General features: G+C 40.3%; 1 protein-coding gene across 2 annotated transcripts; it reads left to right on the top strand.

The window, feature by feature from the left end:
* The first annotated feature begins 14182 nt into the window (after nt 1-14182).
* On the top strand, nt 14183-24391 carry SNRPD1 (small nuclear ribonucleoprotein D1 polypeptide). Of its 2 annotated transcripts, none has more exons than XM_065890419.1 (4): nt 14183-14309; nt 19743-19819; nt 21555-21746; nt 24274-24391. In XM_065890419.1, exons 1-4 carry the CDS (start codon nt 14296-14298, stop codon nt 24348-24350), a joined length of 360 nt encoding a protein of 119 aa, XP_065746491.1. In that variant the 5' UTR covers nt 14183-14295; the 3' UTR covers nt 24351-24391. The 2 variants fall into 2 exon arrangements, with proteins under 2 accessions (XP_065746491.1, XP_065746492.1); XM_065890420.1 differs by having other exon boundaries at nt 14296-14309; nt 21678-21746; nt 24274-24350.
* The last annotated feature ends 2803 nt before the right edge of the window (nt 24392-27194 follow it).

Genomic DNA, 27194 nt, shown 5'->3' with positions numbered 1-27194 from the left:
AGCGCAGCCAAATAAATAAATAAATGTTGGAAAAAAACAAAACAAAACAGAGTGTCCAGAATCAGGCTCACGTTTATGGTCAACTGGTTTATGATATACAATACCATAGCTGGGAAAATAGATTTTTTACAGAAATAGTGCTGGGACAACTGGATATCATATGGGGAAAATAGTGAAACTGGATTCCTACCTCAAACCATATACTAAAGCAAATGCCAAATGGACTGATCATAGATATAAAATGTAAAAGGTAAAACATAACCTACAGAAGATTAGTATGTACAGATATTATTAAAATCCTACAAATCAATAAAATAGCCAATCAAAGGAAAAAACAGACAAGAAATTTGAACAAGCTCATCACAAAAAAAAAGGAGGAAGAGAGATGAAAGGAGAAAGAAATCCAAAAAGGCAAGAAAACCACCACAATGGGCTAAAATTTAAATGTCTGAGAATTCTGGGAATTCCCTGGCAGTCCAGTGGTTAGGACTCCATGCTTCCATTGCAGGGGGCACAGGTTCCATCCCTGGAACTAAGATCCCACAAGCTGCATGACAGGCCCCCCCCCAAAAAGTCTGAGAATTCAAAGAATGTTAAGTAATTTGCTACCAGTGGCAGTATTAACTACACAAACACTTTAGAGAACAGGTCAAGAGAGCAACCAACCCACAATGAAATAGATGGAATGAAGGATCCCAAAAGGAACCCTGAAGGTAGTGTGGGTGGGTTAGAGAAGGGATTGGACCTGCTGTTTGAGTACAAAAAATAATAGTCAGGCATGTGACATTTGGGGAGAAAAACTGCCCTAGCATCTTAGGAAATTAAGCAAAAGAAAAGTGAGGCAATTACTAACTCCACGAAAAAGTGAAAAGGGGGATATAGTTTCAGAAAAATACTTAGCTCGGCAGTAAACAATATTTACATAGTTATAGTACCACTCACTATTGGCTTAAACAATTTGAAATGTAACTCTATTAAGGTATATGGGGAAGAAAGCAGGAGAGCCAATTCTCAACTATGGAGGCAAAAAGTCAATAACATCTGAAGTTGATCAATCAAAATATAGAAGTTATTGCATACCACCAAAACTATGGAGCTAGATATAAAGAAAACAGCTAGGAGAGTGAAAGTGGCAGCTCCTGGAGAAAGGTACTGGGAGATGCGGAAAGGTGAGGAGTGGGATGATATTCAACACTGTATGGCTTTTAGTGCAATTTGACTTTAATAACAATGTACATGTATTACTTTGAAATTTTTGAGAAAGTTCTCCACTTTTATTGCATTTCTGTCCATTTATTCTGACACTCAACAGGTCAGGCATATAACGGTTTTAACCATTTTTTAAATTTAGAATGCGCATACAATGTATTTTAAAATCTCACCAAAATGGAAATTCTGAAAATAATTTATCCCAATTTACTCAATAGGTCAAAGAAAATGAGAAGAATCTAGAATCTAGAAATGCCTGAGAATATAATTTGAAATACAAAAAATTTAAACTCACAGGAATACTATTCATAGAGATTTTTACTGAACTACTAAACATCTGAAACTTTAACATGTCAATAACTGAACCCCTAATCTTGCCTCCTAAATGTAAAGCTTCCAAAGGATTTTCCCCCTCATCTCAGTAAATGACATGTTCATCCTTAAGTGTTTAGAACAAAGCCTTGGAGTCAACCCCAACTTTTCTCTTAAACTTCATATCCACTCAAGCCATCATTAACTCACCTACCTTCAAAGCACATCCAAAATCTGACCACTTAGCATCTCAACCACTACCACCCTGGTCCAAGCTATCACTATCCCTCACATGGATTTCTGCAACAGCTTCCTAATTGGTAACTGTGCCTTCAGCCTTGTTCCTCCCTCCCCTGCATCCCCTGCCCCCTTCAGCTTCTTACACAAAACAGCCAAGGTAGTCCTTTTAAAATTTAAGTCAGGCTCCATTATTTCTCTGCTCAAAACCTTTCAGTGACTTCCCATCTCAATCAGAGCAAAAGCAAAGGCTCATATTAACTATTAACTACTTCCTAGTTTTTCCCCTGGACACTCTGCTCCAGTTATCTTGGCCCCCTTGCTATCCCTTGACTGCATTAATCATATTCCCACCTGAGACTAAAAAGTGTTCCAGGCAGAAGGAACAGCTCTGCTTTCAAATAACTGATAACTTTTCTGTTCCAGAATGCAGCAAAAAAACAAGTTACCCAAAATAATACAATATTTGTCTTGATAACAAAACTAGTGTGCACATGTGCGTGTGCACACACACACTACACACACATTGCTAATCTCATATACAAAAAGATACATGAAAGCCTTAAATTAAAACAAGTTAGCATTTTTAACACAACATGGGCATAGCCAAGTGGTCCAGTACTACCAAGTAAAATTGATAAAAGGAACACAGAGATGACTGAATTTTAGGAATTCTATTAATACATGACATCAACCAGTCAAATAAAAACAACTACCCTATCACCTCAATGTAACCACCCCCATGCCCACCAGAAAAACACTTCTTAAAATCAAACAGCCTTTTTTCTATACAACCCTAGGACTATTTTGCCCAACCTGCTTTTGATATTTCATACATCATTGGAAACTTCTAGCCATCTCAAGGTGTAGTAATTCTGTCAAAAGATTTACTGCAGAATTCAGCTCAGTACACCTCTCAATTCCAAAATAATTTAAGGTCTATTTCCCCAACTACTTCAAAAGTCTCTTCAGTTCCATAAAACACTGGTACAAATTCAGAAAGCCATCCAACCAGCTGGAAAAGATTTTGCTTCTCAGATCACAGGACAACTTTTCGGCAATCCTGTTTGAACCTGGCATAAAGCAAAGACTAAAAGGTCTATCAATAGCATCATTTTTCTAACACCGAAGACCTTCAATTTGCATAGATCCAGTCTCAAAGGCCCTACAAGTCATGCACATCCACCAACCAAATGCAAGCTCCTCATATCGGTTATCGTTTCCTTTATTATATTCCTCCTGACTCTATTTCCACAGTGGATCTCACTCTTTCTTAACCCTCTCCTTTGGAAGCCCACATAAACCCTTTCCCAGTGAAAATATGAATCTTGAGGTCATCCTGGATCATTCACGTGGGCCCTAAATCCAGTGACAAGTATTCTTATAAGAGACACTCATAGGGAGACAAACACAGAAAGTAGAAAACAATGTGAAAGCAGGCAGAGATTGGGGCTCTGTGCTCACAAGCCCAAGAATGCAAGGGCAGCCACCAGAAGTTGGACAAGGCCAAAAACAAACTCCCCTCTAAAACCTATAAAGAGAGCATAGCCATGCCCACATCTTGACTTCTGACTCTGGGCATCTAAAACCGTGAGAAAATAAATTTTTGTTGTTTTAAGCCATTACGTTTGTGGTAATTTGTTACAGAAGACATAGGAAACTAATACACCTCCTAAGCAGGCTGTATCACATCAAGGGACCTACAGTGTTCCCAGCACAGCAGTTTTTCATGTCACATGCAAAATTTTTTCCACTTTTCTTTTAAGGTTTATGCCATTCTGCTCTTATACCTTCTTTCTTCACTATAGTAATCTATTGATCACCAAAAACTCTTCAAGCATAATCTTCTCAAACCGAACTATTACAAACATCATAGGTTTTAAAATTCACATGAATGACCATAGGTTCTTAATCGCCTAAACTCTGATAACCTACCAATTCTTAGTCCATTTCAACTACACAATCCTTTTGCCACATCCAAGAGATAAGAGAAATATTCACTGAAAATCTGAGTCTGGTGGCTTGTCAGGTTCATAACCCCTTTCTGAAAATTCACCATGCCGACATGTACCTGCTTTAAAAAAAAAAAAAAGTGCGGGCCCTTAGGTAGTTCATAAATAGTTATATCCTGAAACTCCTGCCCCTATGCCCCCAAAGAGATTACTGACCGAAGAGCAGCCAACATGCAAGGTTTCCAATCTCACCACTACTAACATTTTGGAGCAAATAAAATCTTTGCGGGGGGTGGGGTGGTGGTGGTGGTGGTGTTTGTCTTGAGCATGGAGGGTATTTAACAGCAGCATCCCTGATGTATACCTGCTAGATACCGGGAGCACCTTCTCCTCAGTTCTGACAGTCAAATATATCTTCAGACAATGCCAAATATTCCCTGGGAGGCAAAAATCATCCCTGGTTGAACATCTGGCTTACCTCGTTTTAATTCCCCCAGAGGAAATTTCTCAGCAACCTTCTGAGTCCTGAATTATCTTCCGGTTTCTATAAGGCCTAGTGTTTGGTGATTCCTGTTTTTTCCTTGCACAAGATCTGGCTCTACAAATAGTCTTCTCTTCCTTATTTCTCTGTGTATCCTGCCAATCCATTCACACACTATTTAGGGTAATCCAAGTATTTCTCACCTTCTAAAACGCCCAATTAATACTTACAGACTAAAAAGCATTTTTTTTTTTTTTTTTTTTCTTTCTGGTACATGGGCCTCTCACTGTTGTGGCCTCTCCCGTTGCGGAGCACAGGCTCCAGACTCACAGGCCCAGCGGCCACGGCTCACAGGCCTAGCCGCTCCGCGGCATGTGGGATCTTCCCGAACCGGGGCACGAACCTGTGTCCCCTGCGTCGGCAGGTGGACTCTCAACCACTGCGCCACGAGGGAAGCCCTAAAAAGCATTTTAAAGAACATAAACTAATTACCACTAACCAAAAACATATAAAATGTCACAACTGAAGCAACAATAAACCATTAAGAGAATGCAACAAAAACACACACAGTAATACAAGGTATCGTCCCTAATAAATTTTTCCAAACATTCAAAGACAAATTCTATTACACTAGATTTATAATAGATATTCAGTAAAACTCAACATTATTAGTTAAAACTCTAAAAAAGACAGACATGGACAATTTAATTTTTTAAATTCTCTTCTTCCACTGGCCTCTTACAAATTAACATTCCCCAAGTGTTGTTCTCTTACCACAAAAGACACACATTAGATAATTTCATCTATACTCATACTTTCGATTACAACCTGTAAGCCATTAACATACAAATGAATATCCCCAACACAATTTCCATCCCTAGTGATACTCAGATATCCAACAACATACTGGACATGTCCATCCTGATGTCTTAAAGGCACCTTAAACTCAACTATCTAACAGTCACGTCATTCCACTATGTCTGTTCTCCACAATTTATGATACTACCATCCACCCACATCAAGAAAATAAAACCAAAAAAAAAAAAATTTACACGACAGCAACGATGACAACAGTAGCATTTACATTAGCAAAAATATCAAAAACAGCCCAAATGTCCAAAGGAGAAAAAAACAAAATGCCAAGGTAGAATTTTGATAGTCATTAGAAATAAGAAGTACATAAATTGCATAAAGTAATTTTGTAAGAACGAGATAAATTAATGTGTCATATATAAGTATTCTAACACAAAGAAAACACACTGAAAGAATACACACTATAGTCTTATAGTCTATAGTCTATAGAGTTATAGTCTATAAGGGTTGATTATATCTCCATAAAGCTATTACCAAAAAAGTGAATCTGAAATGAAACAGACTTTAATATGCATCAGGCTTTTAAAATAAACCTAAATTTGTCTTATGAAAATTATCTATTTTTGTTTTTGAAGAAAAATTTCATTTAGTGACCATGGTCACAACAAAGTTTCAAATACTAGTTGAAATGATTTAACAAAATAAAACAAATTTCCGTGTCAACAGGATTATCTTCATTAACACTACTAGTATTTATTTAATAACTCAATTTTCTGATGGGTTAATATAGTCTAAAACAATATATTTTAAACATAAACAGTGACAGATGCTAGGGATCAGCATATTTTCTATCTCAAATACCTTACAGAGAAATTATCTAGGTATTATATATCTTCTAAAGTGGAACTATATCTGCATTATAAGGGATATGTCAGAAAGACTGTACTGGGCTTCCCTGGTGGCACAGTGGTTGAGAGTCCGCCTGCCAATGAAGGGGACACGGATTCGTGCCCCGGTCCGGGAAGATCCCACGTGCTGCGGAGCGGCTGGGCCCGTGAGCCATGGCCGCTGAGCCTGCGCGTCCGGAGCCTGTGCTCCGCAACGGGAGAAGCCACGACAGTGAGAGGCCCGCGTACCGCAAAAAAAAAATAAATAAATAAATAAGAAAGACTGTACTATCTGTAGGGGAAAAAAATAAATTATACTTGCCTTTCTCTTAACCATTACTAAAGATGATACAATAGAAATATTTCCTAATATAAAGTCCTTAGAACAGTTCCTGGCACATCATAAGCATTTATTAATTTACTGATATAATATTTTTGATGAAAAGAAAACATGAAAAAAAATATTTACCTTAGTTACTCATTTCACTTAACTAGTTATCAACTCTATTTCCATATTACCTTTATCCCTTTCAGCTTCAATAATTACATTAATTCTAAACTATTAAATTATTTACATTAAAGCAGCAGTTCTCAAAGTGTGGTACAGGGACTATGGGGATTCCAGAGACCCATTCAGGGGGTTCATGGGATCAAAATCATACACAGGTAAAAGATCAATTCAAAGCACAAACAGACCAATGAAATTTAATGCAACATTGTGTGAAAAGTATATAGATACAGTTTCAGATTCCACATTGCAACTAACCTTTAAGAAATTACCACTTGTTGGGACTTCCCTGGTGGTCCAGTGGGTAAGACCCAGCGATCCCAAATGCAGGGGGCCCAGGTTCAATCCCTGGTCAGGGAACTAGATCCCACATGCATGCCACAACTAAGAGCCCACATGCAACTAAAAAAGGATTGGGCACGCTGCAAGGAAGATCCTACGTCCTACAACTAAGAGCTGGTGCAGCCAAAATAAATAAATATTAAGAGGAAAAAAAAAAACACCTTTATTAAAAAAAAAGGCAATTACCACTTGTTGAGTTTTGTTGTAGAGTCAAAGAAGAGTATCACAATTATCTGAAAATGTTATTAAAGTACTCCTCCCAACACACTGGTGTGAAGCTAGATTTTCTTCAGATGCTTCAACCAGAACAACATATCAAGATTGAATGCTGAAGCTGATAAGAGAATCCAGCTGTCTTCTATTAGGCCAAACATTAAAGAGATTTACAAAAATGTAAAACAGTTGCCATTCTTTCACTAATTTTTTTTGTTTTGGAAAATAGTTTTTCATTTAAAAAGTTATTTATATGAACCTGCAATTAGTTTTTTATTTTTCAATGAATTAATAAATATACTTGTTAATTTCAAATACAATAACTGTGAATAGATATAACCCACATAAAACAAAAGCTATTTGGAGTCCTACATAATTTTAAGAATGTAAAGGGATCCTGACCAAAAAGTCTGAGACCACTATATTAAAGTAATACTTAAGGGAATTCCCTGGCAGTCCAGTGGTTAAGACTCCACCCTTTCACTGACGAGGCCAGGGTTCCATCCCAGGTAGGGCAACTAAGATCCTGCAAGCTGCGAGGTGAGGCCAAATATAAATTAATTAATTAAATAAAAATTAAAGTAATACTTAAAACCCCATTTTTAATTTATATTCTGAGTTTTATCTCTCATGAATCTCACGTATGAAGCCATAAATCTTTAAAGTAAGCTGAAGAGCGCAGATGACATAAATCTTGATTTCTTCAGGTGTACTAAAATGAAGTTAAGCTTAAGATGTAGTTCCCTCAAAAAAGACAGGATGGTCAAGTAAACAGAATGATGTTATTATCAAAAGTAACCACAGTAGCTAATATACAGAACTTATGCAGAAATAGAGCCAAAGAACTTTTGCTGTGCCAACAAAAAGGGATGCACAGAAAAACATTGAAGGCTGAGCTTCAGAGGGGTTAACAGAGCCCTTAATTGAATTATGTATGGTAACAATTTTACTGGAGTTGGTTTCTACCTACCATCTAAACTTCTGATCACCTTCAGCTGAGGTTATTCAAATTACTCAACATGTAACATAAATCTGCTAACAAAACTCACGAAAAAATATTTAACTATTAAAAAAATCCATTGTGCAATGCTAGTCTCCTTCATTATTAGAATAATTACAATCAGCTTTGTGCTGTGATGAATTACCAGGCTAAAAAGGGCCATCCAGCAAAAGAGGTTAATGACATCCATTAATTAGGGTCCTTTTTCAGTTCTTCTGGAAGCATAATTTACCGGTTTAAAGGCCTAGCACAAAATCTTGTTTGGGTCTGATGTTAAAAAAAACTACTTTTTAACTACAGAATTATAATACTAATCAACGAGAAATGACAGCATATTTTCTTTACCCGGGAATTAGTAAGGTGGGCAGAAGCTCATAACATAAGGGAGGTTTTGTTCTAAGAAGGGTACTTCCAAAGACACACATCTGACCTAAGGGGCATACACTGCATTCTGCCCAAAAGGGGGAAGTGTCTGTTACAGTTTTCTCATTTCTGCACATGCTCTAGGTCTGAATTTGCAGATTCCAAATTAAGCACTTTTTATCCCACTCTCATTTCTAATTCCACGGTGAGATTTTTAAAAGTTTTTCAAATTAAAAAAGTTCCATTGGTATTGATGCCTTGTGTAAAGCAGAAACTAAGGACTTAATCAGAAGAGGCTGAATATAACATAATTCACGGCATCCAAAATGTTTGAAATTGAAATTGTGTTTTACCTTTTTTTTTTTTTTTAAATAACGTTTAGGTGAGGAAAAAACAAAGCACACCGACATCCTACTCTTCCACTAAGTAGCATTCTTTTACTGATTTCTGTTAAGGCTATTTACTGAAACATCGTTTGATAATACTATTCAAATACTGTGTGCTGCAACTACTTCCTGCTAAAAGAATCCCTTTTCAGCTACCGAAGGCTACCCGAAAACAAGATGCACAGTACTTCTAAAACCTCAAGGATTTAACTCCTTCCTCCTCCCCCGCCCCCACTCCTGGAAAATACCGTACGTGCGGGTTTTCAAAACAAAACATTTGGGGATGAGGGAGGGGGAGGTTAAGGGTGTGGGAGTGGCAATGTTCTCCAATTTTTGGAGTTGCTATCTCTCCCATTCTGCCCGAGAAAAACAAACCCCCGTTATAAAACAATCTTAAGAATAGTGATCAAAAAAAAAAAAAAAAAAGAATAGTGATCAAAATCGAGGACCCAATTCCCTTCTGCTCGCATCTATCTCTACAAACTTCACTATGCCCCTCAACACACCCAATTTCTACTCCAGAGCAGCCCTGCCTGAGCCCAGACAGTCCTGTCCAACCAGAACCACACTATGACCTTGGACCCGGGCCACCGCTCCCCTCCCAGTCTAAGGGCCGTGAGGCCAGGATCCTCACATCCCGCCCAGCAGACTGCAGAGGCCTCAGGGTTCACGCAGGGTCAGCGGGGGGCGACGGGCAGGGGAGCGAGCCGCAGGACCGCAGCTCCGCCAGGGCTGGAACGGCGGGTTCGGGGGAGACGCACGGAAGGAAAGACGCCGGGGGTGGGGACGAGGCCGGGCAACCTGCGGGCCGGCGCCGACACCTCCCCGGCCGCCGCAAAGGCTGCACGCCACCTCGGGGGCTCCGGAAGCCCGCGCGGCCGCCTGGGAGCCCCGGCCTTACCCCGTCCTCGGCCATGGCCCCTTACTACCGCTGACCACCCAGCGGGCCGCGGCAGGTGATGCGGCGACTGGGCAGCCGAGCCGCGCAGGTTGGTTACCTGCCTCAGGCGACCGCGCCTCCGAGCCGCCCACTCCCTCCCAGGGGCGCCAGGAGCCGGGACCCGAGGAGTAGGAAGGGCGTGCGAGGCAGCACGACACAGAGGGGCGGACAGGAAGGGGGAGAAGCGTTCGACTCTCCGGAGGGGCTGCCAACAGGGAGGCGAGGACGCTGGCGACGCGACAGCAGGCGGCGGGGCGGTCGGGACGCTACCGTACCTTCCTCGCTCCGGGCCAAGGGTCCGACGGGAGGTAGCAGACCGCCTCACATCCGGGTATCGGGAGACACTCAGCTGCTTCTGCCGCCACCACCGCCTCTCCCGCGGCGCAGCAACGCCAAACTTCCGGCGACGACGGCTACGCCTCGCCCGTCAGATGGGAGTTACCTGGGACCGTCTTGGGCGCGCTTGCGCAACGCTCCTTTTCTGCCTGAACCGGCTCAGCTGACGTGCCCAGAAGATGAAGATGGCCGCCACGCTCGTTGCGTGTAACGCAGTTTTTCACCCCGGCCCGGACTGCTGGGCGTCGGGGAAAGACGAGCCAGCGTCTGACCGCAGCGCAGGCGCGGTGGGAGGCCTCGCGTGCGCGCACCGCGGGTGGGCGCCTCTCCGGCTAGCGGCAGACTCTTCCCTTTACCCGCTCGTCTCTTGGAGTAAAGCCACCTACGCCCCCAGCGGTGGTGGTTTGTCTTGAAAATCCGTCGCCACTGGTTCTTCTGTTGGTTGCAGGTACTGCTCTCTGCGACTTTCAGTTCAGATACCTCTAATCCTCGACAGGGGCCAATGTAAAGAAAAGGGTGGACGATTGACCCTTCTCTCTCCTTCCCGGCACTGCACTCCAGCGCCTCCCCAAAATGCAGGGCTTCAGCGTCTCCTTGCACACTTTCCTCCCTGGGCATCAGAGCACGAGAGTCGACAAGAAATTGTAGAAAGTTCCACCACGTTTAGTCATGGCGGGTGTTCAAAGCTTTGACTCTTAGAGACCTCTAAAGATAGAATCCAGGGTTCTCGCACTAGGATTCTTGGTTCTACCCTGCTTTTGAACACGCCCTCTGTGCTACTCTGTCCTTATTTGCAGAACTGTGAGGATGGGCAAATGGGTGCTCTTGCCCTTGAGAATCTGAAGAGAGGTTCTCCACTTCCGGCCCTCCTTTTTTGAAGCTAAGTCCAGCCAAAATGTGCTCTAAGTTTGCGAAGCCTGATGTTTTTATGAGAATACATCTTCCACAAAACTTTATTGAGCTGCCTGTCAGTTTAGTTTGGGGAGGTTCTGTGGTTTAAAAACCAAAATGAGAAGTATTGGTGGGTGAAGCCATTGGTCACATCACCATACCTTGTGTTATGGCAAAAACCTGTCTTCTCCCCCGCCCATCCCCAGTGCCTGATACTTTCATTTGTCCCTTGTTCAACACAAGTTTAAACAAGTCCAGTTATACGGGGATTTTTTTTTTCCCCAGTAGTAAGTACTGGAGTACTAAACAATCATCATCAACTGGTTGGTTGAATCGGAGGATGTGGAACTGGGGATATGGAGGGGCGACTGTAAGTTATGCATGGATTTTCCACTGAGCAGAGGCTCTGTGCCCCTAACGCCAGAGTTGTTCAGGGGTCAACAATATACTTTAATGGCATATACCAAACGGCTTAAATTGGGGAAAAACTCAGGAGTAGACTGCCAACCTGATTAAAGCTGGCTATCTACTGTTGGTAGAATATCTGACCTATATTTGCCTTCACCTTCAGATTGTCAGACAATTGGTGGGATTTCTCTTTGTGTGTAAACCACTTTATCTGTAGTAACTCAAATTGTGGCATACACACATACACAAACCATATTTACAAGTTTCCATTTCCCAAAAATGGGCCTCTGCTTTTTTTTTTTCTTTTAAAGATGTTGGGGTAGGAGTTAATTAATTTTTGCTGTGTTGTGTCTTTGTTTCTGTGTGAGGGCTTTCTCTAGTTGTGGCAAGTGGGGGCCACTCTTCATCGCGGCGCGCAGGCCTCTCACTATCACGGCCTCTCTTTTTGCGGAGCACAGGCCCCAGACGCACAGGCTCAGTAGTTGTGGCTCACGGGCCCAGTTGCTCCGCGGCATGTGGGATCCTCCCAGACCAGGGCTTGAACCCGTGTCTCCTGCATTAGCAGGCAGATTCTCAATCACTGCGCCACCAGGGAAGCCCTTTCTTTTTTTTTTAATATTTATTTATTTGGCTGCGTCTGGTCTTAGTTGCAGCATGCGGAATCTTTTAGCTGCTGCATGCGAGATCTAGTTCCCTGACCAGGGATGGTACCTGGGCCCCCCCTGCGTTGGGAGCATGGAGTCTTAACCACTGGACCACCAGGGAAGTCCCAGGGCCTCTGCTCCTGAGTAATCTATTCCACTCTACTTGTATTGGCCACAATCAGGAGCATTGGAATCCTTACAAATGTCACACCATATGAAATCTTATGTATTTATTTTTGATACATAAGGAATTCATATTTGATGTATAATTTCTGTCTGCAATTTGTTCTAGGTTTTCTTTTCTAAAACTAAATACAATCAGGTGTTTAAGCATGCTGTGAAAATATAAAATAGTTTGCTTTTACAGTACTGTATTATACACTTCAGAGTTGGGTCATTTGATTTGTTGTCTACTAAAAAATAATCATGATCCAGTGAATAAATTATCTTGCTTGACTGAGCTTTCAAAGATCATATAAGCTCACAGCGAATTTATCCTAGTAAAAATAGAGGCTTCCATTCCCGAGAGGTCTTGAGAAAGTCCCCGGGGGGGGGAGAGCTGTGATTGGTTAATCTTTTGCCATGTGCACATGCTGAAAACAATTGCTGTGGCCTAAATGATGCATCTTGGTGCTGAACATTATGGTTCTGTAAATTTGTGAAGTTCTTTTTCAGAACCCTACACAAGAAACATAAGCCCCCTACTTGTAAATTCTTTTGCCAAACTTAAAATTGTGAATGTAATCTGGATTTGTTTAAATTGTTTGCTTTCCTTGCTCACTCCAAATTGCAGAACGTACTTTTTTGCGCATGCTTATCATTAACACATCTACTTCTAAAAACTAATGATGGAATGGTTGTATTGCCCCACATGTTGCATTCTTATTTCCTTGTTCCTTTTCTTTCTTATGACCAATCTAAATGCCTGTAATATATAAAACCTCAGCTAACTCCAAGAAGACAGAGTAGTCTCACTTTCAGACTGACCCTCCTGCTAGCAGCAAATAAAGGCTTTTCCTTTGTTGCTCCATTCTTGATGACTTTATTTCAGGACTCTTGACAGTTTTATACTATGAGAGAGTAAAAGTCCTAAAAAATTTTCAAGCCAGAAAATAAAAACAAAGAAAAATTATAGCAATTTGGTCCACATTGGATCACCAGGAGCTTATTAGGAACTGTTCGGAAGACAGGGGGATAGATGTTGAGAAGGCAGCACACATATGTCCATTACAGTCTTGCTACTCAAATTGAGATCCATGGAATAGGAGCATCTTCATCAACTGAAAGCTTGTTAGAAGTGCAGAATTTCAGACCCCATACCAACGGAATCAGAATTTTCATTCTAATATTTCCTCCAGTTGAGTCCTATGCACATTAATGTTTGATGAGAATTGCCTCACAACATTCAAGAATTCTGATGACCAGGGATGAAGTCCAAGCTGGAGATACAAATTAAAGCCGTAGTTTTGGAGATCACCTAGGCTAAAGGAGAAAGTATCCATTAGAGAAGCATAACGTGATCTCTGGATCTCTGGGCACTGTGGGGAACCCTTCTGAGGTTTGTGACCAGAATTTAAAGTGAAAATAATCAGTTAAATTGTGTGATTTTTCTGGACTTCCCTGGAGGCGCAGTGGTTAAGAATCCGCCTGCCAATGCAGGGGACACGGGTTCGAGCCCTGGTCTGGGAAGGTCCCACATGCTGCGGAGCAACTAAGCCTGTGCGCCACAACTACTGAGCTGCACGCCTAGAGCCCGTGCTCCACAACAAGAGAAGCCACCGCAATGAGAAGCCCGCGCACCACAACGAAGAGTAGCCCCCGCTCGCCACAACTAGAGAAAGCCCGCGCGCAGCAGCAGAGACCCAACGCAGCCAAAAATAAATAAAATTAAATTTTTAAAAAGGTGACATTAAAAAAAAATTGTGTGATTTTTTTTCAGGCACGTTAAGTAATGTTGAGGTTCCTGGTGTTGGAGCAGAGTTAGCATAATCCTCTGGACTTCTCCCAGAACTTCCTTTCATTGAGTAAATTTCGTGCTGCTGAATACACGGAGCCCTGCCATGCCCGCTAATGGGATTTAATCTCCTCACATTTCCCTCTTACCGGAAGTTTCCTCCTAAAGCAGCCCTAAACCCCCTCAGCAGTTGCAAGGCACACCTCCAGCCGCCAGGGGCCGCAGTGGCGCTTCTCACGGCCGGAAGGGAGAGCTCAAGGGTGGTCTCGGCGTTTCCGCTGTGCGTCCGCACCGGTACGCGCGCTCTTTACGTCGGAACCCTGGGAGTAAGTTTCCGGCCATTCATATTCATAGCCGGTCCGCGCTCAGTTGTTGGGTTTTGTTCGCTATCCGACCGAAAGGGTGACGGCGCCGCTAGGATGAAGCTCGTGAGGTGAGGAGGTGACCAGGCGGGGTGAGGACTGTGAGGGGACAGTCTGAACGGTGTGGGCCGGGAGCGGGAGGCTGGGCTGCCCCGGAGGCTGGAGGCGCGAAAGCCGCATGTGCGCGCGGCCTGCTAACGGCCTCCGGCGCCCGCCGCTCCCGTCCCATTTTGGCCGCGCCGCCGCGGCCGCTCGGACCCGGGCTTCAGACTGGGTCGCGCGGGGGTCCCCAGTATTTTCCAAGAAATGGAGGTAAAGGCCGGGCCATGTTTTCCCACCCAGAGTCTTCGAGGCCGTAGAGGTGCAGCGCCAGGCTTACAAGCTCTTACTCCCGGTGACCGACTTTCATTTTAAGTAGAACTTGTGCTCTAGTCTAGGTTGCGTTTCTGGCTCGTCTCAGCCTCAGGAGCCGGCAAATATAACTAGGTCCACGCTCCCTGAGAATGTGGGAGACATAAAAATACTACTGCGTAAGTAGTTTAAGTTAAATACCTTTTTCGCGATGAAACTACCATCGCACTTAAAAGAGTACTTAGAAGCTGCAGGAGTTTATCTGGAAATAATGAAACCTAATTCCGAAATGTTTCAAATCAGGGATGGACTTTTGACTCCGTAAGTTTATCCTATCACTTCTTCCCCCCCCCTTGTTGTTACTTACTAGACATAACGTTATTCAACCGACATTTCCCCTTAAAATAGAACTTTGCTTTAGGAAAAAAAGTCTCCCAACGTGGGACAGAATCTCTTTTCTGTATTTTTTGACTGATTACACAGATAATCGAGATTTCTTCTGGTTCATTTCTGTGTTTAAATTTGGCCGGTTAGCTGAGCCTACTGAAAACTTGTTTACTGATTGGAGTAATTCATTCTAAACTACTTGCAAATAGATTGGGTTTTGGTGTTTTTCCTTGAGGCTGAGAGCTTGCAGCATAGAAGCAGAGGTTTCTAATAACCCAGCCGGCAGTCACAAACTAGGATTGTCAGTGTTATTGGGCACCTGTTACACTGTGCTCTCATAATGTATTCTTTTTTTTTTGAGACAGAGTCCCTGCCTTGTTGGAACTTTATGTTTCGTGGTGAAGGTAGACAAGTAGATAGTTTCTAGTATGTTTGAAATATCATATAAAATCCTTATTGTTATATTCAGGGTGGAGTTTGTAGAGAGGGCATTTAAGGTTAACTTTTTGTCCATTTTTTTCTTACAGTTTTATTGAGGTGTAATTGGCGTACGACACTGTATAACCTTAAGGTATACAGCATAATTATTTGATTTACATCCATCACGAAGTGATTAACACAATAAGTTTAGTGAGCATCCATCGTCTCATATAGGTACAAAATTAAAGAAATAGACAAAATTTTTTCTTGTGATGCGGACTCAAGATTTACTCTCTTAACTTTCATATATAACATACAGCAGTGTTAATTATATTTATCATGTTGTACATTACATCCCTAATACTTATTTATCTTATAACTGGAAGACTTCGTTCATTTTTATTTGAAGTATAACTTTGGGGGGAAACATCTCAGAATTTAAAGTTTATTTTTTCAATTTCTCAATACCTGACAGTCTGAATCTGTAGTTAAGTTTTATGTCATACTCTTTGGAATCAGTTTGTCTCATTTAAAGGTAGTCTGTGTTGTGACAGAATTTTCCTATAAATTTTAATAGCTGTACTGAATCCTATTCTGTGTCTTACACTATAGAAATAAAATTTCTAATAACTGGAGAATGTATTTTAGGCCAGGAAAAATGGGTGTTTGTCTAACTGGTTTGCGGTTTTGGTTGACTTTGTTATTTCTTCATCTCAGTTGGTGACACTGTTATACTGTCTCCCTAACCAAAAACCTGGGAGTCGTCTTTGACTTCTTCCTCTTGATAATCCTGATAATCTGATAAATTGACAGGTTTTGGCAAATTTACCTACCTAATATAAGTATCTTTCACTATCCCATTCTCTTTGATTTTTGAAGTTAATAGTGTGAGTTCGGATACCATTTTAGTGCTATACTGAAGGATACCATTTTATCTGAATATTTGAGTATTATCTGAATATCTTACAGTAAGCAGAAAGAATTCAGGTAGTGAAGGATTCATCAGAAAATAATTTGAATTTGCTTGGTTCCTTGGCTCGGATAACTGTTTATTTCTCCTACCCTCAGTACACCTTCCTTGCCACTCCAGTCGACACCACTAAGCTGTTCAGGCTCCCTTTTCTTCCCACCCGTGTTCTTTAATCTCACTTCTTAAAGTAAATATCTCATACAGTGAAATTCAGTGTGCATTTCCCAATTTTGAAAAATGTATACACCTGTGAAACCCAAACTGCTGCCTGGATAGTGAACTTCTGGACTCTGTTCTGTTTCGTTGACCTATTTGTAGTTCCTATGTCTTGATTACTTTAATCTATCTATTGCTCTAGCCACCTAATTTGTCTTCCGATGTGGCACTCCTCTCCATTGATGAAAAGCCTTCAGTAGTTCTCCTAGGGGAATTCTTTAACAGAGCTTGGGCATTCCATGAAAGGAACCTCTTCCCTACTCGTTTTCTTGGACTTAGTATTCTATCAGTAATACCTATAATTTCTGTGTACCTTGTGCTGTTTCTTACTATATCTTTGCTCTAGTCTCTCTTTGCTGCATATTTCCAACTTTTCAGACTTACTAGAAGTCCACTAAGATCTGACTCCTTCCTACCCGTGCTACATTATATTCATGGTAAGAACCTGTGCATATCTCCATTGTGATTTAAATTTACGTAATTACTTTTAAAATCTTTCATGTGTCTGTTCTTCCTTACAGAGTTTGCGCTCCTTGGGGGCGTAGTCTTACTCATTTTTAATCCTCATTACCAAGCACAGGGACTACCATATAATATATAACGATAAATACTGTTTATCAAAGAAATACCCTTGGACTTTATAAAATGTATTTTGATTGTTTCAGAGGTTTTCTTACTTTCTGGTTTTCCTTTTATTTCCATATGGTAGACTGCTTGATTAATAAAGTATTTTATTTTTACTTGAATCCTGGCTGTTTCTAAAAATGATTTGAAAGAAGTTTTATAAAAGTAGAAGTTATTACTGGATGGGACAATTAAAGTAAAAACAAATTTTAAATTGATAATGGGAAGAAACCATTAGGTGAAAATTCTAGGCTAATATAGTTATATTAAATTTGAGCTAAGTTAAAGAATTCTTATCTGGTGAAATAAAGCATTACCAATTCATTGAGAGAGACTTTTTTTCTTGACAGCAAATATGGAAAGGGAAGGGATTCAACACACAGTTTTTTCTTTGTATGAGAACAAGTTTGGGACTTGCCTTATGCAAGACCAAGTAATTTCCCCTTTTTTGATGGCTGTCTATACCACTTAAAAAGTTGTATTTTAGGGCTTCCCTGGTGGCGCAGTGGTTGAGAGTCCGCCTGCCGATGCAGGGGACGCGGGTTCGTGCCCCGGTCCGGGGAGATCCCACATGCCGCGGAGCAGCTGGGCCCGTGAGCCATGCCGCTGGGCCTGCGCGTCCGGAGCCTGTGCTCCGCAGCGGGATGAAGCCACAGCAGTGAGAGGCCCGCGTACCGCAAAAAAAAAAAAAAAAAAGTTGTATTTTAAGCCTAATTTCCCTTTAATCATTGAAACATTTTAGTCAACTTATTCAGTGCCTGTTACAATACAGGATTAGATATGAAGTTCATGATTCTTAACCTCAAGGATAGACTAGTTGGGGAGAAAGTAGATAATCTTACATTTAGTGTGATCGGGTATACAGAGTACATACTATAGACCAGAAATTTTGAATATGAGTTGTATATTAGATCATACTGTAGGATTATTGTTCATTTTTCTAGATGTGATTGCGGTGTTATGGTTATGTGGTAGAATGTCCTCATGAGAAAATGCATGCTGAAGTGACTGCAGTTTACTTTCAGATAATATGGTGACAGTGTAAGTGGGGGGGGGAGGGGCACACACAAATGGTAACATTTTCATAGTGTGTGAACCCTTCAGCTTCCTCTGCAATATTTCATAATAAAAAGTTGGAGAACAGACGAATAGATGAAGTGGGGAATGGATGACTATTCAGTAAACGTTATTGAGACACCTGGCTATCCAACTTGGGAACATCATAAAGGCAGCTTCCTACCTCACATTGCACAGAAAAGAGATGAATTCTAGGTGGATTAGAACTCTAAATATAACAGTAGAAGAAAATAAGAGACTTTATAATCTTGGGATGGGAATCATCTTTCTAAACAAATTACATACCCAAGAAGGATTCATAAATTTAACAACATAAAAATGAAAAAAAATTGTATGGCTAAAGAAAACCATGAACTTGAATTGCTGTGGCAAACTGATAGAAAATAAAAGAATTCGGCCTAATTGGAGTTGTGAATAATGTGAATAGGAAAATAACAGAAGAAATACAGATTTCCTGTATTCATGAAGAATTATTCAACAAGTGATACGGAAAAGCAAATTGCCTTTTTTTCCCCTATCAAATTGACCAAAAAAAGATTGCTGACAGTTAGTGTTGGTGAGGATTTGCATAAATGAATTTGGTGGGGGTTTGCATAAATGTCTCTAAATGCTAAATGAGAACTAAAAGTTACAGAAGCCATTATAGTATGGCCCAGTTTCTGTAAAAGTAAATTTTATGTAAATGCTTATGTTTGCATATAAAATGGTCTAGAATATCCCCACATGCCTGAAGGAGGGTTAGAAAAGGGGACTTTTACATTATTTATACACATACAATAAGAGTATAATCTTTTAATACCAATTATAATGTATCATTTTTTTCAGTTTCATTTAGATATAATTGACATACAACACTGTAAGTTTAAGGTGTACAGGATAATGACTTACATAAGCTGTGAAATGTTTACCACAGTAAGTTTGTTAACATCAATCATCTCATATGTATACAAAAGAAAAGAAAAAAATGGCTTTTTTCTTTAAGGATCTTTAAAGAACTTTAAGGATCTAGTCCCTTAGCAGTTTTCAGATATACCATACAGCAGTATTAACTATAGCCATCATGTTGTACATTACATCTCCAATACTTACTATCTTATAATTGGAAGCTTGTGTTTTTTGAGCACTTTTATCCATGTAATTTCTTGATTTCAGTTTTGTGGCTTATAGTGACTTCAGGATCTATATGCATGGATCAGAGGTTAAGCTGTATAATGGCTTAGAGAATCAGAAATGTCCAAGTGACAATTTCTGTTACTGAGCTGTTTCATAAATGTTAAGGGTATCATTCAGGGAAAGCTGAAATTGTTATGCAAGCTATTAACAGGAATTGGTGCAGATAGCATCCATAGTAGGTTTTCAGCATCTAGAAATTTCACCCTTTGGCTTAATAATAATAATAAACATGTTTTTGAAGTGTTAAAAGTGAAAATTTATCATTTTATTCCTATTGTCTTTATAGATTTTTGATGAAATTGAGTCACGAAACTGTAACCATTGAATTAAAGAATGGAACACAGGTCCATGGAACAATCACAGGTATGGAGGTTGGACTGCGTTTATAACACTTTTTATTTCCTATCTCTTTCACCTACAGGCCAGAATTCTTTGGTTAATGAATGTTTTATATAGTACAAATCTCATTCCTTTTGTCTGGATTATTTCACTGACCTTCTTATTTAAGCCTCACCTTAAGTTCTTATGCTAAGACCAGACTGGATTCCCCAGGTTATCCTATGTGTGACCACTGTTTTCCTGCTTTATGCCTTTTCTACTTTTGCCTGTACGTGTCCCCTGGAATGTTGCATCTTACAAAACACATATTACTTGTATCAGAATTTTGTGTCCCCTGTTAGATTGTAAAGTCCTTGAAGATAGAGGATGGAGTTTCCATGTCTGATTATCCTGGGTAAAAAATATGTGGGAAATGGGAAGGGGGTGATGAGGAACCATAATTTTATCTAAGCATAACATATTAGTGTATTATATTTGTCTTTTTTCTTAGGTGTCTAACTCTTTGATGATATTGTATTATGATATGTAGTTTTATATTTAAAGCCACTGTGATTCTTCACTAATAGTAGCTGCTGCCCCCAAAAAGGGCAAATTTTTAAAAGAATTGATGAAAGAAAATGCTATCTTAGCATATGGTACCATTCTAGTCTCTGAAATATTTAAATTGTAAATTTATAAATAATTTTTTAACATGTAGATCCAGCATCTGAGTAAACAAGAGAAATATATAGTATTAAACTGGTAATATTTGTGAGTCCACCAAAACTTTGCAACACCAATTGCTATGAAAGGAAATCTGTATAGTTTAAGGTTTTGATACAGTCTGATCGTATCTGAGGAAATGTAATTTCTGTCCTGTTAAAATTCCATGATTTTAAACAGTGATTTAGTCTACTCTTTTCTGAGCTCTGTGTTGCATGTTGTAGAGGAAGCAGAGTGGTTGTTTTGTTTTGTTTTGTTTTGTTTTTTTGCCGTACACAGGCCTGTCACTGTTGTGGCCTCTCCCGTTGCGGAGCACGGGCTCTGGACGCGCAGGCTCAGCGGCCATGGCTACGGGCCTAGCTGCTCCGCGGCATGTGGGTCTTCCTGGACCGGGGCACGAACCTGTGTCCCCTGCATTGGCAGGCAGACTCTCAACCGCTGCGCCACCAGGGAAGCCCTCTTCCTGCTTTTTAGGAATTCAAAATCTAGTGATGGAAGACACTCACAAAAGTAATATAATGTAAGGTTTGCCTCACATACAGTAGGCACTTAATAAATGATGTCCCAGGAGGAAAATTTAGTAAATTGGGGGAGCAAAATCTAGTAAAAATCCAATTCCCTCCCCCAGTGACAACCACTGTTTCAAGTTCCTTATATCCTGAATATATATTTTAGTCCTCACAATAGGGATAATCATACTATCTACCATAAGGACATTGAGGATTAAACTGAAATGCCTTAGCATGCAGTTCCTGGAACATAGAAAGAGATCATAAATCTTTTGGGTTTTTTTCCCCTCTCCCTCGTTGTATCAAGTTCCCCAACAAGATGGAATGTATCATAAGTCTATTTATTTTGGGAAAGAAGAGTACAGAAGATTAGTAAACAACAAGCTAAGGAAAAATCTAGTGAAGGAAAGATTTCTGATTTATACAGACATCATTACCAGTTGTAGAACAGATAATACTCTTCTGTAACATGGTACTAACAGTGGCTTGATAGATTAATTGGTTGCCTTCCTTATTATGCTAATAACTGCCCTCTTTTTTCCCTCCAGGTGTAGATGTCAGCATGAATACACATCTTAAAGCTGTGAAAATGACCCTGAAGAACAGAGAACCTGTACAGCTGGAAACACTGAGTATTCGAGGAAATAACATTCGATATTTTATTCTGCCAGACAGCTTACCTCTGGATACACTTCTTGTGGATGTTGAACCAAAGGTGAAGTCTAAGAAAAGGGAAGCTGGTAAGTTTGAAGGATTATAAACATTTTTGTGTCTGGCGTATTTATGCCCTAATCCGCTATTCAAAATATGTTTATATTTGCAAACAACACGGGTTGGTTGGTTTGTTTTAATTGCCTCTACTTGCCATGAGTACATATAGTGTTTCTTACAGTTCCTGGTATTGCTATTCAAAAGACTGATGTTGTTCTTACTTCCTGTCCCTTTGTGCATGGCCTGGTCCCCTAATCCCTGCACACTTTGGAAAATTTGGAGATTGAGTCTTATTTTTTTAAATAAATTTATTTATTTATATTTATTTATTTTTGGCTGCACTGGGTCTTTGTTGCTGCGTGCGGGCTTTCTCTAGTTGCTGTGAGCGGGAGCTACTCTTCATTGTGGTGTGCGGGCTTCTCATTGCAGTGTTTTCTCTTGTTGTGGAGCACGGCCTCTAGGCGTGCAGGCTTCAGTAGTTGTAGCATGCGGGCCCAGTAGTTGAGGCTCACGGGCTCTAGAGCACAGGTTCAGTAGTTGTGGCGCACAGGCTTAGTTGCTCCGAGGGCTGTGGGATCTTCCTGGACCAGGGATCAAACCCGTGTTTCCTGCATTGGCAGGTGGGTTCTTAACCACTGCGCCACTAGCAAAGCCCAGAGATTGACTCATTATTCCTGATATTCTGAAATTTTTTCATGACTTAGCATTTTGTCCACTGTTGTTCTGGGTACTTGGTGGACCCTTTCAGTATGGATATTCTTGCCATTTAGAGCTAAGAAATTTACTTGTGTAATGATAAATTTCTTCTGTTTTGCTTGTTCTGTTCTTCCAGGAATTCTTAATAATTGGATCTTCTGACTGATTCCTTCTGAGTCTTTTATTTTTCCTCTCTGTCTTTTATTCTGTACTTGGTGTTGTTTTCTCTGGTTTCTCTTTTTATTTGATCTCTTAGTTTGGTCTTTATGTTGAAGGTTTTACTATAGTATCTTGCATTTTGGCCATCTGTTTAAGAAGGACTCTGAAAAGAGAACTTCTGGGAATGGAGGCTGGACTACTTAGAGGGTGGGTTCAAAGTAAGTTGGGTTCCCCACTGAGGAGACCTAAAATTTCAGGATCTGGAAGTCTTTCCTGGAGCTGGTTTTCTCAGAAAAAGATTCTAGTCACCTACTGTGGGAGATACATGTCTGGCAGCCAGCATTATAGGAGAAGGGCAGGAGAAAGGGGCTGATATTAAACAATGATTTTGAGGCTTTTCCTTCCACTCACACTAAGAAATATATTGTACTTTGCATCATGACCTATTCATACATATAAATGAAACAAAAGCTTCAGATAGAATTTAGTCTTAATACATGCAGATGCCCTTAAGCTTCCTATCCTATTCTCTTTCAGTTAAAAAAAAAAAAAAAAAATTCAGGTTGTAACACAGCTTGAAAAACACTGACTTGATCCCCCTGTTCCTTCCCTCCAGCTCTGTGACTTTTGCTGCCATCCACTTTGCAGGTGTTTTCAAATCCGAAGCCTTTCTGCCTCAAGGTCTTTGGGTTAATTTTATCTTTTCTCTCCTACCTACCTGTCAGGGAAATAATCATTAGCTTTGCAAGGTGGGGAAGAGGACTAGCCAATCTACTGCTCTGCATAAGGATTGTCAACTTTTCCCCCCTCCTGTTTTCAGCCCCCTGCCTCATCATCTACCCCTGGCTTCCAAGGTCCTAGGTCTTTTAGATATTCTTCCTTTACTAAACATATGTAGTTTTCAGTCTATTTTCTGACTTAAAAAATTGTTGAAATCTTTCAACCACTGTGTTTTTTCAGCATTTGTTTTTTCCCCCTTATGGATATTTGCCATTTTTATTCCTTTTCTCATGAATAGTACTTCAGAGGGAATTGGAGATAAGTGTGGTTAATCTGCCTTGTTTTAAGAGAAGTGCTAGACTTACTCTGTTGCTTTGAATGGTAAGACTAGGAACAATTGGTAGAAATGTCAAGATTTTAAAAATATTCATAGATGTCTGAAAATGAAAAGTTCACAGCTAGGATGACCAGGTAACAAGGATATTGCTACTGGATTAAAGTACTAGGTTATGATTGGATCAGATGACTTAAGATTCTGAAAAGTCATGAAGTTGTTACTTGATGTAATATATTTTAAGTTTTCTTGGCATGAATTAACTAACTTGGATTCTAAACAGTAACAGAAACATCTGGTGCATAGTGTTTGTGTTCTGTTCCTTTAGTATTATATCTTTTTCATCTTGTGTGAGGTTCAAATCATTTGTATTTTATTTTGTGGTGAATTTGAGGCACGATACAAAGAAAAAATATTTTAAAACTTGATGAATTTCTCAGTAAATAAAGTCAAATGAAACAAATATTAAGGTATTAGTAGGCCATCAATTCTTGGTTCTGTATGGTAAACTATTGGGAAAGGGTGACTGAGGTTACATTTGAGAGAAGCTGAATTAAACTTTTCTTTACTGTAGGTACTGTTTGTGGTGGCCAGGTAACATCAGCACAGAAGAGAATTTCCTTTACTTTGTTTTTCTCTTCCCTCAGTTGCAGGAAGAGGCCGAGGCCGAGGAAGAGGAAGAGGACGTGGCCGAGGAAGAGGAAGAGGGGGTCCTAGGCGATAATATCTCTCAAGACTACTATTTCAAAGTAGTAGGTATTATGGGATATTTTCTGTACAGGTTTTGTTGTTTATGGCATGCGAGGAAGAGGAAGAGGACATGGCCAGGGCAGAGGAAGAGGGGGTCCTAAGCGATATTGTCTCTCAAGATTACTGTTTCAAAGTGATAGGTACTATGGGATATTTTTTGTACAGGTTTTGTTTGTTTGTAACAGACGAAGAAGAAGACGTGGCAGAGGAAGACTACGTGGCTAAGTTAGAAGATGGTACCTAAGCAAATTGTGTCTCTCAAGATTATGATTTTAAAGTGATCGATGCCCCGGGTGCTTTTTGTACAGGCTTTGTTTGTTTGTGGCAGTTTTTAATAAACGTAAATGTAGGACAGAGTTGTCTATTGACTATATCATATTAAGTTTTAATAGTTCATATATATATTCATGATACAAACACAATAAGAGCTAAGCGTTACTACTAGGCAGTCTCAGAATAATTCCAATCTTAGATCAGGCTTTTAATTTTTTGAACTAAAATATTTTATGAATATTTGTAGAATATACACCTTTTTATTTCACATGCACTGACTATGCGTTTTGTTTTTTTTAACATCTTTATTGGAATATAATTGCTTTACAATGGTGTGTTAGTTTCTGCTTTATAACAAAGTGTATCAGTTATACATATACATACGTTCCGATATCTCTTCCCTCTTGCGTGTCCCTCCCTCCCACCCTGACTATGCATTTTATTGTTTTACCTTGACTCCATTCTGTGGAACCTTCCTACAAGTGAAATAAGTTCTTTTTGGTACCTCAGAAACTAAAGTCCTATGGAATTAGGTGTAAAATTGATTCTCCTTTCCTGAGTTTTATTCCGTGGAGACTTAGGTTCTTAGTAAAAGGTGATGATCATCTTCTAAATTAAGGAGTCATGGCTTTTGTTGTCATTGTTAATGGTTTTTTGGTTTTATTTTACTTTTTTTGGGCCACACTGCAGGGCAGGTGGGATCCTAGTTCCCTGACTAGGGATTAAACCCATGCCCCCTGCATTTGAATTGAGGCATCTTAACCACTGGACCATCAGGGAAGTCCCTGTTTTACTTTTTTAATAGGTTCTTAATAGAATATCGTTTTTTTTTGGGGGGGGGGTTAATTTTGTTTTTGGCTGCGTTAGGTCTTCGTTGCTGCACGCAGGCTTTCTCTAGTTGTGGCGAGTGGGGGCTACTCTTCATTGTGGTGCATGGACTTATCGTTGCAGTGGCTCCTCTTGTTGCAGAGTACGGGCTCTAGGGTGCGTGGGCTTCAGTAGTTGTGGCTCGCAGGCTCCAGAGCGCAGGCTCAGTAGTTGTGGCGCAGGGGCTTAGTTGCTCCGCGGCATGTGGGATCTTCCTGGACCAGGGCTCAAAACTGTGCCACCTGCATTGGCAGGCGGATTCTTATAACCAAATACTTTTTACAAGTAGTCCTTTAAGAACAAAAGGAAGAAGACCTACTTCTTTGCCAAAAACTGGATTTTTTCTGATCATTAATAAGGATTTTTTTTAAATTGTTTTAATTGGTTAGATTTAGAGAAAAATACTTCTCAGTATATAGTTTCTTACAAAGCTTACTCCTGTTTATATACTAAGGAAGCTAACCTAACTGAGGATTGAACTAGATCTGTGTTTTCATTTAATCATGTATGGGGGTTGGTTTGTTTAATGAGAAGGGAATGTTCTGCAAAGACTTTTCAAAAAAGGAAGTTTAGGCCTTGTAGGGAAGTAAATGTAATTGAGATGGCAAGAGCATTTGTGTGTGGTATGTGTATATGTGTATCTCATTCTTTTCCATCCTTTGTTGGTGCTCCTATTAATTGAATGCAAGCAGAAGGCAAGGGAACACAGTGATGCATCAAGGTGGAGAGATTTGAAGGGGACAAACAGAAAAGCACAAGTAATGAGTAAACAAATGTAAGTTGACTCCTGCCCTCCTGGAGCTTATAGGCTAAAAGGGAAACAGAGTTAGATATACATTGATACGTAATTACAAATTGTGAATACTCTGATAAGGAATACTTTGTATTATCTTGTCTGTTTTAAAAGCAGTGGAGGCTCATACTGATTTTAAGTCGAATGCCAATAACAAAGGATTTTTAAGCGTGCCTCGGGGTCTTAGTTCTCAGACAACGGGTGGAACCTGTGCCCTCTGCAGTGGGGGGCTCAGAGTCCTAACCACTGGACCGCCAGGGGAGTCCCCTGACTGTCTTACTTTGTGAATTTTAACATCTAGAAGTTTGTAGTGTGAAACCAGTCTAGTAACACTGTTTAAATGTAAGGCTAAACCCTAGTGGGTACTAGATTGAGTTTCTCAGCTTTAATAATAGGCAGTTATTTTATCAGCAAAAGTGAATTTATTTGAGAATAGCCAGAAGAATTGCAATTTGGCATATACAAACTATGGCAGGCCATAGGCAAATCCAGAGAACCAGGAAGGGGAGCTTGCTTTTATAGGGCATGTGGGTGGGGACCTTGGGAGGGGCAATAATAAGCAGAGTCCTTTGCAGGAAGAGGCTTCTCATTGGTTGGGTGACTATAGTTTCTGATTGGCTGGGCTGCCCTTGGGAAAAGAGACGTTTTCTTCTTGCTGGATAGCAAAGTAGGCATCGCCTTCCTGTCCAGATGTAGGGCCACGTCTCTTCCTGTTTGAAGTAATTGGGTTTGCAGTGAAGCTGGCCAGTTGGACAGCAGAACTTTCCTTATCGTCTTGTTCCCTCTGGTTTTGCAGGGGAGGCTTCACCAGGTGTGTGTTATTATAAGAAGCAGTAGTAATGCCTTCTGTTTTTATGTTTTTTGGGGTTTTTTTGTTTTTGTTTT

The sequence above is a fragment of the Phocoena phocoena genome, chromosome 13 (assembly GCF_963924675.1).
Source record: "Phocoena phocoena chromosome 13, mPhoPho1.1, whole genome shotgun sequence".
Classification (NCBI taxonomy): domain Eukaryota; kingdom Metazoa; phylum Chordata; class Mammalia; order Artiodactyla; family Phocoenidae; genus Phocoena; species Phocoena phocoena.
Note: the sequence above shows the minus strand (reverse complement) of the source record. Positions and strands in the feature narration are given on the sequence as shown.